Source organism: Coregonus lavaretus (genome assembly GCF_964263955.1).
Source record: "Coregonus lavaretus genome assembly, contig: HAP1_SCAFFOLD_235, whole genome shotgun sequence".
Taxonomy (NCBI): Eukaryota; Metazoa; Chordata; class Actinopteri; order Salmoniformes; family Salmonidae; genus Coregonus; species Coregonus lavaretus.
The window spans coordinates 56,105-71,364 of record NW_028161059.1 but is presented as its reverse complement, the minus strand read 5'-3'; the positions used below and the strand labels follow the sequence as shown (position 1 = coordinate 71,364).

At 46.1% G+C, this 15,260-nt stretch overlaps 1 protein-coding gene across 1 annotated transcript in view; it reads right to left on the bottom strand.

Moving 5' to 3' along the window:
- The window catches only part of LOC311121138 (formin-2-like), a gene marked incomplete at both ends in the record, with an annotated part of 282,930 nt that overhangs the window by 246,208 nt on the left and 21,462 nt on the right, over positions 1 to 15,260 (bottom strand). Inside the window, one exon of the mRNA XM_084195663.1 lies at positions 9,454 to 9,626. Within this exon, the coding sequence (XP_084051789.1) occupies positions 9,454 to 9,626 (173 nt within the window). The remainder of the gene's footprint in view (positions 1 to 9,453; positions 9,627 to 15,260) is intronic.

Here is a 15,260-nt window from a genome sequence, read left to right as displayed (position 1 = left end):
CACTCCTTTTGACCAGGGCTCCTATCCCCCATCTAGTGCACTCCTTTTGACCAGGGCTCCTATCCCCCCATCTAGTGCACTCCTTTTGACCAGGGCTCCTATCCCCCATCTAGTGCACTCCTTTTGACCAGGGCTCCTATCCCCCATCTAGTGCACTCCTTTTGACCAGGGCTCCTATCCCCCATCTAGTGCACTCCTTTTGACCAGGGCTCCTATCCCCCATCTAGTGCACTCCTTTTGACCAGGGCTCCTATCCCCCATCTAGTGCACTCCTTTTGACCAGGGCTCCTATCCCCCATCTAGTGCACTCCTTTTGACCAGGGCTCCTATCCCCCCATCTAGTGCACTCCTTTTGACCAGGGCTCCTATCCCCCATCTAGTGCACTCCTTTTGACCAGGGCTCCTATCCCCTATCTAGTGCACTCCTTTTGACCAGGGCTCCTTGTGAATGGAACACATTAAAGAGGTCTGGATGGAAGGGGTTGAAAGATCCATATTAGCTGCATAAACACTGACATCACACCGTCATGTTCAACATAGTCAGTCTGACATCATCAACACACCGTCATGTTAAACATAGTCAGTCTGACATCATCATCACACCATCATGTTCAACATACAGTGGCTTGCGAAAGTATTCACCCCCCTTGGCATTTTCCCCATTTTGTTGCCTTACAACCTGGAATTAAAAAATATATTTTTTGGGGGGTTTGTATCATTTGATTTACAAAACATGCCGACCACTTTGAAGATGCTAACTATTTTTTCTTGTGAAACAAATAAGAAATAAGACAAGAAAACAGAAAACTTGAGCGTGCATAACTATTCACCCCCCCAAAGTCAATACTTTGTAGAGCCACCTTTTGCAGCAATTACAGTTGCAAGTCTCTTGGGGTATGTCTCTATAAGCTTGGCACATCTAGCCACTGGGATTTTAACCCCTTCTTCAAGGCAAAACTGCTCCAGCTCCTTCAAGTGGGATTTCCCAGTCCCTGCCGATGAAAAACATCCCCACAGCATGATGCTGCCACCACCATGCTTAACTGTGGGGATGGTGTTCTCTAGGTGATGAGAGGTGTTGGGTTTGCGCCAGACATAGTATTTTCCTTGCTGGCCAAAAAGCTCAATTTTAGTCTCATCTGACCAGAGTACCTTCTTCCATATCTTTGGGGAGTCTCCCACATGGCTTTTGGCGAACACCAAACCTGTTAGCTTATTTTTTTCTTAAAGCAATGACTTTTTTCTGGCCACTCTTCCGTAAAGCTTTATCTTGGCCAGGTCGCAGTTGTAAATGAGAACTTGTTCTCAACTGGCTTACCTGGTTAAATAAACGTGAAAAAAAAAAAAAAAGCCCAGCTCTGTGGAGTGTGCGGCTTAAAGTGGTCCTATGGACAGATACTCCAATCTCCGCTGTGGAGCTTTGCAGCTCCTTCAGGGTTATCTTTGGTCTCTTTGTTGCCTCTGATTAATGCCCTCCTTGCCTGGTCCGTGAGTTTTGGTGGACGGCCCTCTCTTGGCAGGTTTGTTGTGGTGCCATATTCTTTCCATGGATTTAATGGTGCTCTGTGGGATGTTCAAAGTTTCTGATATTTTTTTTATAACCCAACCCTGATCTGTACTTCTCCACAACTTTGTCCCTGACCTGTTTGGAGAGCTCCTTGGTCTTCATGGTGCCGCTTGCTTGGTGGTGCCCCCTGCTTCGTGGTGTTGCAGACTCTGGAGCCTTTCAGAACAGGTGTATATATACACTGAGATCATGTGACACTTAGATTGCACACAGGTGGACTTTATTTAACTAATTATGTGACTTTTGAAGGTAATTGGTTGCACCAGATCTTATTTAAGGGCTTCATAGCAAAGGGGGTGAATACATATGCACGCACCACTTTTCCGTTATTTATTTTTTGAAACAAGTAATTTTTTTTCATTTCACTTCACCAATTTGGACTATTTTGTGTATGTCCATTACATGAAATCGAAATAAAAATCAATTTAAATTACAGGTTGTAATGCAACAAAATAGGAAAAACGCCAAGGGGGATGAATACTTTTGCAAGGCACCGTAGTCAGTCTGACATCATCATCACACAGCAGATGTTGTACAGAAACAACGTTTATATCCCAAATGGCACCCTATTCCCTATATAGTGCACTACTTTAGACCAGAGAATGGCACCCTATTCCCTATATAGTGCACTACTTTAGACCAGAGAATGGCACCCTATTCCCTATATAGTGCACTACTTTAGACCAGAGAATGGCCCCATATTCCCTATATAGTGCACTACTTTAGACCAGAGAATGGCACCCTATTCCCTATATAGTGCACTACTTTAGACCAGAGAATGGCCCCCTATTCCCTATATAGTGCACTACTTTAGACCAGAGAATGGCACCCTATTCCCTATATAGTGCACTACTTTAGACCAGAGAATGGCACCCTATTCCCTATATAGTGCACTACGGGCCCTCGTCAAAAGTAGTGCACTATATAGGGAATAGGGTGCCATTATTCATTCTACAATCATACGTTGAACGATCACATGGAATAATCCCATTTTAGATGCAATACTCTTGTCTTGGATGTTGACTGCAACGGAAACACTCCCAAACCACTATGTGACATCACATGCCGTGTGTATTCAAGCATCCCACGTTAGATTTAAGAACAAAGGTCATGTCCCAAATGGCGCCCTGTGGACCCTGGTCTAAAGTAGTGCACTACAAAGGGAATAGGGTGCGATTTGGGACAGAGCCCACAGACCTGTGAATATTGCTCCCATGCTAACCTGCAGGTGCTCAAACAGGTTGCATTTCCTGCGGACGGTCTGTTTGAGTTTGAGCCATGCGAGGTCCAGTCTCCTCTCCCTCTCCTCCCCTGTTCCCTGGCCGTTGATGGTTAGTAGCTCCCTGACTAGCTCAGGCACCTTGGACAGCGCCACACACTCAGAGTCCCCCACATCATCATTAGCTAGAGCCAGGGAGGATGAGGATGAGCCTGAGCTCCCTTTGGTCTCTGTGCCCGACTCTGACATCTTCGCCATGTCCTTGTCAGCTTTAAATCTGTCACTTCCTGGACACCATATTCCATTTTATGGACCACAGCCTCTGGACTCAGCTCTATGCACCACTCCTGTTTGGAACGTGTAGGTATTCCATTTACCACCAGGAACGCTGAGGAAAATGTGGAGTTTGCATTTAAGAAAAAGAATATCAACAAATCCCTCGGGGGTTGTAAACGGTGGTGTTTTTTCTCAGGGGTTGTAGTCATCCTCTGCTCTGCTGTCCTCTGTTCCGATGCAGTGAGTTACCGCCAGTCTGGCACCTCTTTCCCTTCACCGGTCTTTCATCCCGAAACTCCCTAAGATGGTGCATCCTCTGTTAAACTGCAGCAGTGCCCAGAAACCTTGGGCGTTGCGGCCCCTTTCCCCCCCTCCCTCCTGTTCTCATGGTTGCTCTGACCCTGACCAGTCCATCCTCAGAGAGCCTGTTATGGTGGACTGGTCTCCTCTATGACTACGCTTTCTCCTTCTCTATACTGCTGCTCTGTGCTGCACAGGGAGGAGAGGGGAGAGGAGGAGAGGGGAGAGGAGGAGAGGGGAGAGGAGGAGAGGAGAGGGGGGAGGAGAGGGGAGAGGAGGAGAGGGGGGAGGAGGAGAGGAGGAGAGGGGGGAGGAGGAGAGGGGAGAGGAGGAGAGGGGGGAGGAGGGAGGAGAGGGGAGAGGAGAGAGGAGTGGGGAGGGCGGGCGGGCAGTGGCAGAGGACGATCATATATTCATAGGTAAATGCCTGACAGAGCTGCCCTGTCCCGTCCTCTCCTGTCTGTAATCAGCTGCAGTTAGGCACAGTCCCAATGACCAGATTAGGGTATCAGGTTACAATCTGAAACCTGTCACGTCTGTCCACCTCTGGGGAGCATGAGTCAGGCAGGGAGGGAGCAGAGAAGTGGCGTCATTCTCTGTTATCGCTACAACATGCAGCAGTACAGTGTAACAACAGCTAACCAGGAGGCTGGTCCCTCCAGACACTGTAACAACAGCTAACCAGGAGGCTGGTCCCTCCAGAGACACACTGTAACAACAGCTAACCAGGAGGCTGGTCCCTCCAGAGACACACTGTAACAACAGCTAACCAGGAGGCTGGTCCCTCCAGATACACACTGTAACAACAGCTAACCAGGAGGCTGGTCCCTCCAGAGACACACTGTAACAACAGCTAACCAGGAGGCTGGTCCCTCCATAGACACACTGTAACAACAGCTAACCAGGAGGCTGGTCCCTCCAGATACACACTGTAACAACAGCTAACCAGGAGGCTGGTCCCTCCAGACACTGTAACAACAGCTAACCAGGAGGCTGGTCCCTCCAGAGACACACTGTAACAACAGCTAACCAGGAGGCTGGTCCCTCCAGAGACACACTGTAACAACAGCTAACCAGGAGGCTGGTCCCTCCAGATACACACTGTAACAACAGCTAACCAGGAGGCTGGTCCCTCCAGAGACACACTGTAACCACAGCTAACCAGGAGGCTGGTCCCTCCAGACACTGCAACAGCTAACCAGGAGGCTGGTCCCTCCAGACACTGTAACAACAGCTAACCAGGAGGCTGGTCCCTCCAGAGACACACTGTAACAACAGCTAACCAGGAGGCTGGTCCCTCCAGAGACACACTGTAACAACAGCTAACCAGGAGGCTGGTCCCTCCAGAGCCACTGGAACAACAGCTAACCAGGAGGCTGGTCCCTCCAGAGACACACTATAACAACAGCTAACCAGGAGGCTGGTCCCTCCAGAGACACACTGTAACAACAGCTAACCAGGAGGCTGGTCCCTCCAGACACTGTAACAACAGCTAGCCAGGAGGCTGGTCCCTCCAGAGACACACTGTAACAACAGCTAACCAGGAGGCTGGTCCCTCCAGAGACACACTATAACAACAGCTAACCAGGAGGCTGGTCCCTCCAGAGACACACTATAACAACAGCTAAAGACACACTGTAACAACAGCTAACCAGGAGGCTGGTCCCTCCAGAGACACACTGTAACAACAGCTAACCAGGAGGCTGGTCCCTCCAGAGACACACTGTAACAACAGCTAACCAGGAGGCTGGTCCCTCCAGAGACACACTGTAACAACAGCTAGCCAGGAGGCTGGTCCCTCCAGAGACACACTGTAACAACAGCTAGCCAGGAGGCTGGTCCCTCCAGACACTAACAACAGTATATCTGCATCCTGATACATTTTCATGACTTTCACTGTGGCACTGTCACCATAACAACAAGGTGTCTCTTATTACAGGTCCCAGCACAGCCATTAGAGCTCAGAGCACTCAGCCAAACCATCCCTAAACATTAGACTTAGACGTGGCTCTGGATAACAGCCAAACCATACCTAAACATTAGACTCAGACGTGGCTCTGGATAACAGCCAAACCATACCTAAACATTAGACTCAGACGTGGCTCTGGATAACAGCGTCTGCTAAATGACTACAATGGACATGTGTAGACGATTTACGTCAAAAACACCACCTCCAGTTTTTCATATGATCACATGACCATGGTCAGAACAGCTTGTCCTGCTAGCACAGTGTAACCAGGGGTGAAAGTAGATTTAATTTCTTACTGGTATGGAACATCCAAGTGTGCGCACGCATTTTTTACAGGGTAGCCTACTCTGCTGACACTGAGGTCACGACTCTCTCCTTGGTGAGGATCAAAAGGTGCCAGATAAGCTTGGCAAATGGCTGACAGATAGCCAGACCCCCATTACTCCACACACAGAGACGCATACAAAGCTCTCTTTCGCCCTCCAGTGACTCGCTCAATACGAAGTGGTCAGATGACGTGGATTCTACGCTACAGGACTGTTTTGCTAGCACAGAATGGAATATGTGCCGGGATTCATCCAATGGCATTGAGGAGTATACCACCTCAGTCACCGGCTTAATCAATAAGTGCATCGACGACGTCGTCCCCACAGTGACCGTACGTACATACCCCAACCAGAAGCCATGGATTACAGGCAACATCCGCACCGAGCTAAAGGCTAGAGCTGCCGCTTTCAAGGAGCGGGACACTAATCCAGACACTTATAAGAAATCCCGCTATGCCCTCCGATGAACCATCAAACAGGCAAAGTGTCAATACAGGACTAAGATTGTATCCTACTACACTGGCTCTGACGCTCGTCGGATGTGGCAGGGCTTGCAAACTATTATGGACTACAATGGGAAACCCAGCCGCGAGCTGCCCAGTGACGCGAGCCTACCAGATGAGCTAAATTCCTTTTATGCTCACCTTGGGGCAAGCAACACTGAAGCATGCATGAGAACACCAGCTGTTCCGGACAACTGTGATCACACTCCGTAGCCAATGTGAGCAAGACCTTTAAACAGGTCAATATTCACAAGGCCGCGGGGCCAGACGGATTACCAGGACGTGTACTCAGAGCATGCGCGGACCGACTGGCAAGTGTCTTCACTGATATTTTCAACCTGTCCTTGACCGAGTCTGTAATACCTACATGTTTCAAGCAGACCACCATAGTCCCTGTGCCCAAGAAAGCAAAGGTAACCTGCCTAAATGACTACCGCCTCGTAGCACTCACGTCGGTAGCCATGAAGTGCATTGAAAGGTTGGTCATGGCTCACATCAACACCATTATCCCGGAAAGCCTAGACCCACTCCAATTTGCATACCGCCCCAACAGATCCACAGATGACGCAATCTCAAATCGCACTCCACACTGCCCTTTCCCACTTGGACAAAAGGAACACCTGTGAGAGAATGCTGTTCATTGACTACAGCTCAGCGTTCAACACCATAGTGCAGACAAAGCTCATCACTAAGGTAAGGACCCTGGGACTAAACACCTCCCTCTGCAACTGGATCCTGGACTTCCTGACGGGCCACCCCCAGGTGTTAAGGGTAGGTAACAACACATCTGCCACGCTCATCCTCAACACTGGGGCACCTCATGGGTGTATGCTTAGTCCTCTCCTGTACTCCCTGTTCACCCACGACTGCGTGGCCAAGCATGACTCCAACACCATCATTAAGTTTGTTGACAACACAACAGTGGTAGGCCTGATCACCGACAACGATGAGACAGCCTATAGGGAGGAGGTCAGAGACCTGGCAGTGTGGTGCCAGGATAACAACCTCTCCCTCAACGTGATCAAGACAAAGGAGATGATGGTGGACTACAGGAAAAGGAGGGCCGAACAGGCCCCCATTAACATCGACGGGGCTGTAGTGGAGCAGGTCGAGAGCTTCAAGTTCCTTGGTGTCCACATCACCAACAAACTATCATGGTCCAAACACACCAAGACAGCCGTGAAGAGCGCACGACAACACCTTTTCCCCCTCAGGAGACTGAAAAGATTTGGCATGGGTCCCCAGATCCTCAGAAAGTTCTACAGCTGCACCATCGAGAGCATCCTGACCGGCTGCATCACCGCCTGGTATGGCAACTGCTCGGCATCCGACCGCAAGGCACTGGAGTTCTACAGAGGGTAGTGCGTACAGAGGGTAGTGCGTACAGCCCAATACATCACTGGGGCCATGCTTCCTGACATCCAGGACCTCTATACCAGGCGGTGTCAGAGGAAGGCCCTAAAAATTGCCAAAGACTCCAGTCACCCAAGTCAGACTGTTCTCTGCTACTACACGGCAAGCGGTACCGGAGCGCCATGTCTAGGTCCAAAAGGCTCCTTAACAGCTTCTACCCCCAAGCCGTAAGACTGCTGAACAATTCATCAAATGGCCACCCGGACTATTTGCATTGACCCTCCCCCCCTTTGTTTTTACACTGCTGCTACTCACTGTTTATTATCTATGCATAGTCACTTTACCCCTACCCTACATGTACAAATTACCTGGACTAACCTGTACCCCCACACATTGACTCAGTACCGGTACCCCCTGTATATAGCCTCGTTATTGTTATTTTGTGTTACTTTTTATTGTATTTTTTACTTTAGTTTATTTAGTAAATATTTTCTTAACTATTTATTGAACTGCATTGTTGGTTAAGGGCTTGTAAGTAAGCATTTCACGGTGTTGTATTCGATTTGACTTGATTTGAGTGTAACGTAACAGAGGACTGCTGTGTGCTGCAGACTGATGCAGATATCCAGCATGATAATGGTGATGCTGTGATGAAAGTGACTAAGGGAACAGGCTGCTGGGAAATGTAGTCCAACCACGACACACTGGGCAGATGGTGTGTCACAGAGCTCTTTGAAGACACCATCGTCACTAACAAAAGACATGCCAACCAATCACCTCCTACAACACAGATAACATGATCCCAAAAAGACATGCCAACCAATCACCTCCTACAACACAGATAACATGATCCCTCCAAAATGGGAATGTCCAAATTGTAAGAGACACTGAATATTCACTATCTAACATACTGCATAACAACACATTGGGACCATAACAGTTCAAATGAGGGATTTGAATTTCAACTGACATTGATCAGATTAGTGATGGTAGGAACATCAGCGTTCTATGGAGGTACCTCATAATAAACTTTTTTTTTTAACTAAACAATAAAGAGTTGTAGGTAAACACTACAGTACGCTAAACAATGATTCAATTTAACGGGCATATCATATTTACTTAACTTGATTATTGCTGTGAAACCGAGAACATTTGTTTTCCATTAGCTACATGGAGCAGAGAAAAACAGAGTTGATGTAAGAGCAGGCCCTGACCTCTGATCAGAGTTGAATTTGCTACATGAAACTGTAACCGGAGAGATACTGTCCTGTAGTTTTCCGCTCCAACCATAATCTAGCACGCCGGATTCTAATAATTAGGTTGGTTGATAAACTGAATCAGGTTGGTTACTGGAGTTGGAGCAAAAACCTACAGGAGGGTATCTCTCCAGCAACAGGGTTGGAGTTAAAACCTACAGGAGGGTATCTCTCCAGGAACAGGGTTGGAGTTAAAACCTACAGGAGGGTATCTCTCCAGGAACAGGGTTGGAGTTAAAACCTACAGGAGGGTATCTCTCCAGGAACAGGGTTGGAGTTAAAACCTACAGGAGGGTATCTCTCCAGGAACAGGGTTGGAGTTAAAACCTACAGGAGGGTATCTCTCCAGCAACAGGGTTGGAGTTTAAACCTACAGGAGGGTATCTCTCCAGGAACAGGGTTGGAGTTAACCTACAGGAGGGTGTCTCCAGGAACAGGGTTGGAGTTAACCTACAGGAGGGTGTCTCTCCAGGAACAGGGTTGGAGTTAAAACCTACAGGAGGGTGTCTCTCCAGGAACAGGGTTGGAGTTAAAACCTACAGGAGGGAATCTCTCCAGGAACAGGGTTGGAGTTAAAACCTACAGGAGGGTTTCTCTCCAGGAACAGGGTTGGAGTTAACCTACAAGAGGGCGTCTCTCCAGGAACAGGGTTGAGGGTCCTGGTATAGAATATCGTTCACTCACGTGGAACTTGCATGGTGCAGTGAGTTGTGGGTTGGACCCTCCTATTGGCTCTCTGAAGCAGTCAGTGAAGGGCAGTAACAGCCCCATCGCCAGAATCCTAGAACACAGCTTCTCAGCCTCCTCTGGCTGGGCATCTTCCTGCTGAAGGAACAACTTCTCTAGGAGAGTACGACCTGGAGTTAGAGAGAGACATATCAATATTACTACAGTAGAACTCCAGTCTGAGAGACATATCAATATTACTACAGTAGAACTCCAGTCTAAGAGACATATCAATATTACTACAGTAGAACTCCAGTCTAAGAGACATATCAATATTACTACAGTAGAACTCCAGTCTAAGAGACATATCAATATTACTACAGTAGAACTCCAGTCTAAGAGACATATCAATATTACTACAGTAGAACTCCAGTCTAAGAGACATATCAATATTACTACAGTAGAACTCCAGTCTAAGAGACATATCAATATTACTACAGTAGAACTCCAGTCTAAGAGACATATCAATATTACTACAGTAGAACTCCAGTCTAAGAGACATATCAATATTACTACAGTAGAACTCCAGTCTAAGAGACATATCAATATTACTACAGTAGAACTCCAGTCTAAGAGACATATCAATATTACTACAGTAGAACTCCAGTCTAAGAGACATATCAATATTACTACAGTAGAACTCCAGTCTAAGAGACATATCAATATTACTACAGTAGAACTCCAGTCTAAGAGACATATCAATATTACTACAGTAGAACTCCAGTCTAAGAGACATATCAATATTACTACAGTAGAACTCCAGTCTAAGAGACATATCAATATTACTACAGTAGAACTCCAGTCTAAGAGACATATCAATATTACTACAGTAGAACTCCAGTCTAAGAGACATCAATATTACTACAGTAGAACTCCAGTCTGAGAGACATATCAATATTACTACAGTAGAACTCCAGTCTAAGAGACATATCAATATTCCTACAGTAGAACTCCAGTCTAAGAGACATATCAATATTACTACAGTAGAACTCCAGTCTAAGAGACATATCAATATTACTACAGTAGAACTCCAGTCTGAGAGACATATCAATATTACTACAGTAGAACTCCAGTCTAAGAGACATATCAATATTACTACAGTAGAACTCCAGTCTAAGAGACATATCAATATTACTACAGTAGAACTCCAGTCTAAGAGACATATCAATATTACTACAGTAGAACTCCAGTCTAAGAGACATATCAATATTACTACAGTAGAACTCCAGTCTAAGATACATATCAATATTACTACAGTAGAACTCCAGTCTAAGAGACATATCAATATTACTACAGTAGAACTCCAGTCTAAGAGACATCAATATTCCTACAGTAGAACTCCAGTCTAAGAGACATATCAATATTCCTACAGTAGAACTCCAGTCTAAGAGACATATCAATATTACTACAGTAGACTCCAGTCTAAGAGACATATCAATATTACTACAGTAGAACTCCAGTCTGAGAGACATATCAATATTACTACAGTAGAACTCCAGTCTAAGAGACATATCAATATTACTACAGTAGAACTCCAGTCTAAGAGACATATCAGTATTCCCACAGTAGAACTCCAGTCTAAGAGACATATCAATATTACTACAGTAGAACTCCAGTCTAAGAGACATATCAATATTACTACAGTAGAACTCCAGTCTAAGAGACATATCAATATTCCCACAGTAGAACTCCAGTCTAAGAGACATCAATATTCCTACAGTAGAACTCCAGTCTAAGAGACATATCAATATTACTACAGTAGAACTCCAGTCTAAGAGACATATCAATATTACTACAGTAGAACTCCAGTCTAAGATACATATCAATATTCCTACAGTAGAACTCCAGTCTAAGATACATATCAATATTCCTACAGTAGAACTCCAGTCTAAGATACATCAATATTACTACAGTAGAACTCCAGTCTAAGAGACATCAATATTACTACAGTAGAACTCCAGTCTAAGAGACATATCAATATTACTACAGTAGAACTCCAGTCTAAGAGACATATCAATATTACTACAGTAGAACTCCAGTCTAAGATACATATCAATATTCCTACAGTAGAACTCCAGTCTAAGAGACATATCAATATTACTACAGTAGAACTCCAGTCTAAGAGACATATCAATATTACTACAGTAGAACTCCAGTCTAAGATACATATCAATATTCCTACAGTAGAACTCCAGTCTAAGAGACATCAATATTACTACAGTAGAACTCCAGTCTAAGAGACATCAATATTACTACAGTAGAACTCCAGTCTAAGAGACATATCAATATTACTACAGTAGAACTCCAGTCTAAGAGACATATCAATATTACTACAGTAGAACTCCAGTCTAAGATACATATCAATATTCCTACAGTAGAACTCCAGTCTAAGAGACATCAATATTACTACAGTAGAACTCCAGTCTAAGAGACATATCAATATTACTACAGTAGAACTCCAGTCTAAGAGACATATCAATATTACTACAGTAGAACTCCAGTCTAAGAGACATATCAATATTACTACAGTAGAACTCCAGTCTAAGAGACATCAATATTACTACAGTAGAACTCCAGTCTAAGAGACATCAATATTACTACAGTAGAACTCCAGTCTAAGAGACATCAATATTACTACAGTAGAACTCCAGTCTGAGAGACATCAATATTACTACAGTAGAACTCCAGTCTAAGAGACATCAATATTACTACAGTAGAACTCCAGTCTAAGAGACATCAATATTACTACAGTAGAACTCCAGTCTAAGAGACATATCAATATTCCTACAGTAGAACTCCAGTCTAAGAGCTTCTCTAGCCAGGCTGATCCAACCAGACATACGTGTGTATATCGTTGCCTTCTTCCTCCCATGACGCATCAACTTGAAAGACAGTTCAATTAATGATGTCTGAAGGTCATAATAATAATAATAATAATAATATTAATAATAATAATATGCCATTTAGCAGACGCTTTTATCCAAAGTGACTTACAGTCATGCGTGCATACATTTTTTTTTTTGTGTATGGGTGGTCCCGGGGATCGAACCCACTACCTTGGCGTTACAAGAGCCGTGCTCTACCAGCTGAGCTACAGAGGACCACATGCTTCTTTAATTGCCGATAACAAGTGCCGCCAGTGTAGCGACATCAGAATAGTCTGCCGCCAGTGTAGCGACATCAGAATAGTCTGCCGCCAGTGTAGCGACATCAGAATAGTCTGCCGCCAGTGTAGCGACATCAGAATAGTCTGCCGCCAGTGTAGCGACATCAGAATAGTCTGCCGCCAGTGTAGCGACATCAGAATAGTCTGCCGCCAGTGTAGCGACATCAGAATAGTCTGCCGCCAGTGTAGTGACATCAGAATAGTCTGCCGCCAGTGTAGTGACATCAGAAGTCTGCCGCCAGTGTAGCGACATCAGAATAGTCTGCCGCCAGTGTAGCGACATCAGAATAGTCTGCCGCCAGTGTAGCGACATCAGAATAGTCTGCCGCCAGTGTAGCGACATCAGAATAGTCTGCCGCCAGTGTAGTGACATCAGAATAGTCTGCCGCCAGTGTAGTGACATCAGAAGTCTGCCGCCAGTGTAGTGACATCAGAATAGTCTGCCACCAGTGTAGCGACATCAGAATAGTCTGCCGCCAGTGTAGCGACATCAGAATAGTCTGCCGCCAGTGTAGCGACATCAGAATAGTCTGCCGCCAGTGTAGTGACATCAGAATAGTCTGCCGCCAGTGTAGTGACATCAGAATAGTCTGCCGCCAGTGTAGTGACATCAGAATAGTCTGCAGCCAGTGTAGTGACATCAGAATAGTTTGCCGCCAGTGTAGTGACATCAGAATAGTCTATGTAGAAGCTGTAAAAGACTAGCAGCATTACTACATTCTGAAAATAATGAACGGAGAAGATCCATTTTATACTCTGCTGATGTAAGAATGTTTTAAGTATGAATAGTGATGACCGGATCTAGATCCATTCGGAGACTGGAAAGGAAGAGCACACTGTATTTAGAGACGTACATTCCCCAGAAATCCAAAAGCAAAAATGGCAACCAGCCACGTGGGGGTCTCAACATGCATTTTAACACTAGCACAAAACATACACAACTAAGTGAATGGATAGATGAAGCTCTAGTTCAATCCTCTCCTCCACCATCAGTACTGTCTGTCTGTCTGCTTCCAGTTCAGTTGAGCTGCTGAACCCTCTCCTCCATCATCAGTACTGTCTGTCTGTCTGCTTCCAGTTCAGTTGAGCTGCTGAACCCTCTCCTCCACCATCAGTACTGTCTGTCTGTCTGCTTCCAGTTCAGTTGAGCTGCTGAACCCTCTCCTCCACCATCAGTACTGTCTGTCTGCTTCCAGTTCAGTTGAGCTGCTGAACCCTCTCCTCCACCATCAGTACTGTCTGTCTGTCTGCTTCCAGTTCAGTTGAGCTGCTGAACCCTCTCCTCCACCATCAGTACTGTCTGTCTGTCTGTCTGTCTGTCTCCAGTTCAGTTGAGCTGCTGAACCCTCTCCTCCACCATCAGTACTGTCTGTCTGTCTGCTTCCAGTTCAGCTGCTGAACCCTCTCCTCCACCATCAGTACTGTCTGTCTGCTTCCAGTTCAGTTGCTGAACCCTCTCCTCCACCATCAGTACTGTCTGTCTCCAGTTCAGTTGAGCTGCTGAACCCTCTCCTCCACCATCAGTACTGTCAGTCTGTCTGCTTCCAGTTCAGTTGAGCTGCTGAACCCTCTCTTCCACCATCAGTACTGTCTGTCTGCTTCCAGTTCAGTTGAGCTGCTGAACCCTCTCCTCCACCATCAGTACTGTCTGTCTGTCTCCAGTTCAGTTGAGCTGCTGAACCCTCTCCTCCACCATCAGTACTGTCTGTCTGCTTCCAGTTCAGTTGAGCTGCTGAACCCTCTCCTCCACCATCAGTACTGTCTGTCTGCTTCCAGTTCATTTGAGCTGCTGAACCCTCTCCTCCACCATCAGTACTGTCTGTCTGTCTGCTTCCAGTTCAGTTGAGCTGCTGAACCCTCTCCTCCACCATCAGTACTGTCTGTCTGCTTCCAGTTCAGTTGAGCTGCTGAACCCTCTCCTCCACCATCAGTACTGTCTGTCTGTCTGCTTCCAGTTCAGTTGAGCTGCTGAACCCTCTCCTCCACCATCAGTACTGTCTGTCTGCTTCCAGTTCAGTTGAGCTGCTGAACCCTCTCCTCCACCATCAGTACTGTCGGTCTGCTTCCAGTTCAGTTGAGCTGCTGAACCAACAGGGCTAAATCTATTAGAGCCGGCCCATTGGCTTCATTAGTTAATATGGAGAGCACTGATGAATGGCCTCGACGCCACCACTGGTTGTCCACATCCAAGCAGCATCTGAAATGGCACCCTTTTCCCTATATAGTGCACTACTTTTGACCAGGGCTCACAGGGTTGTAGTGCACTATAAAGGGAACAGGGTACCATTAGGGACAAAGTCAACATAACGCTAAGAGAGAGCCCTGATGCATGGCCTAACTTCACCCCCCGGTTGTCATGACACCCAGATATTATGGGATATGATCTGGGGCCTATTCAGGAGCATGTAACATTACAGGCCTTTCAGATAGAACTGTATGACGTAGAGCAGATCTGATACTGTCAGATTGAATAGGGAATCATACCGTCAGCTCCGTTCGTTCTATTTCTATCTGAAGTTCAGAACATGGTAAAGCAGCATTTCGGAGTGGGCCGCTGCTGGAGTAGCTAAAGCACTCCTGAAATAATTCAAAGCTTCCC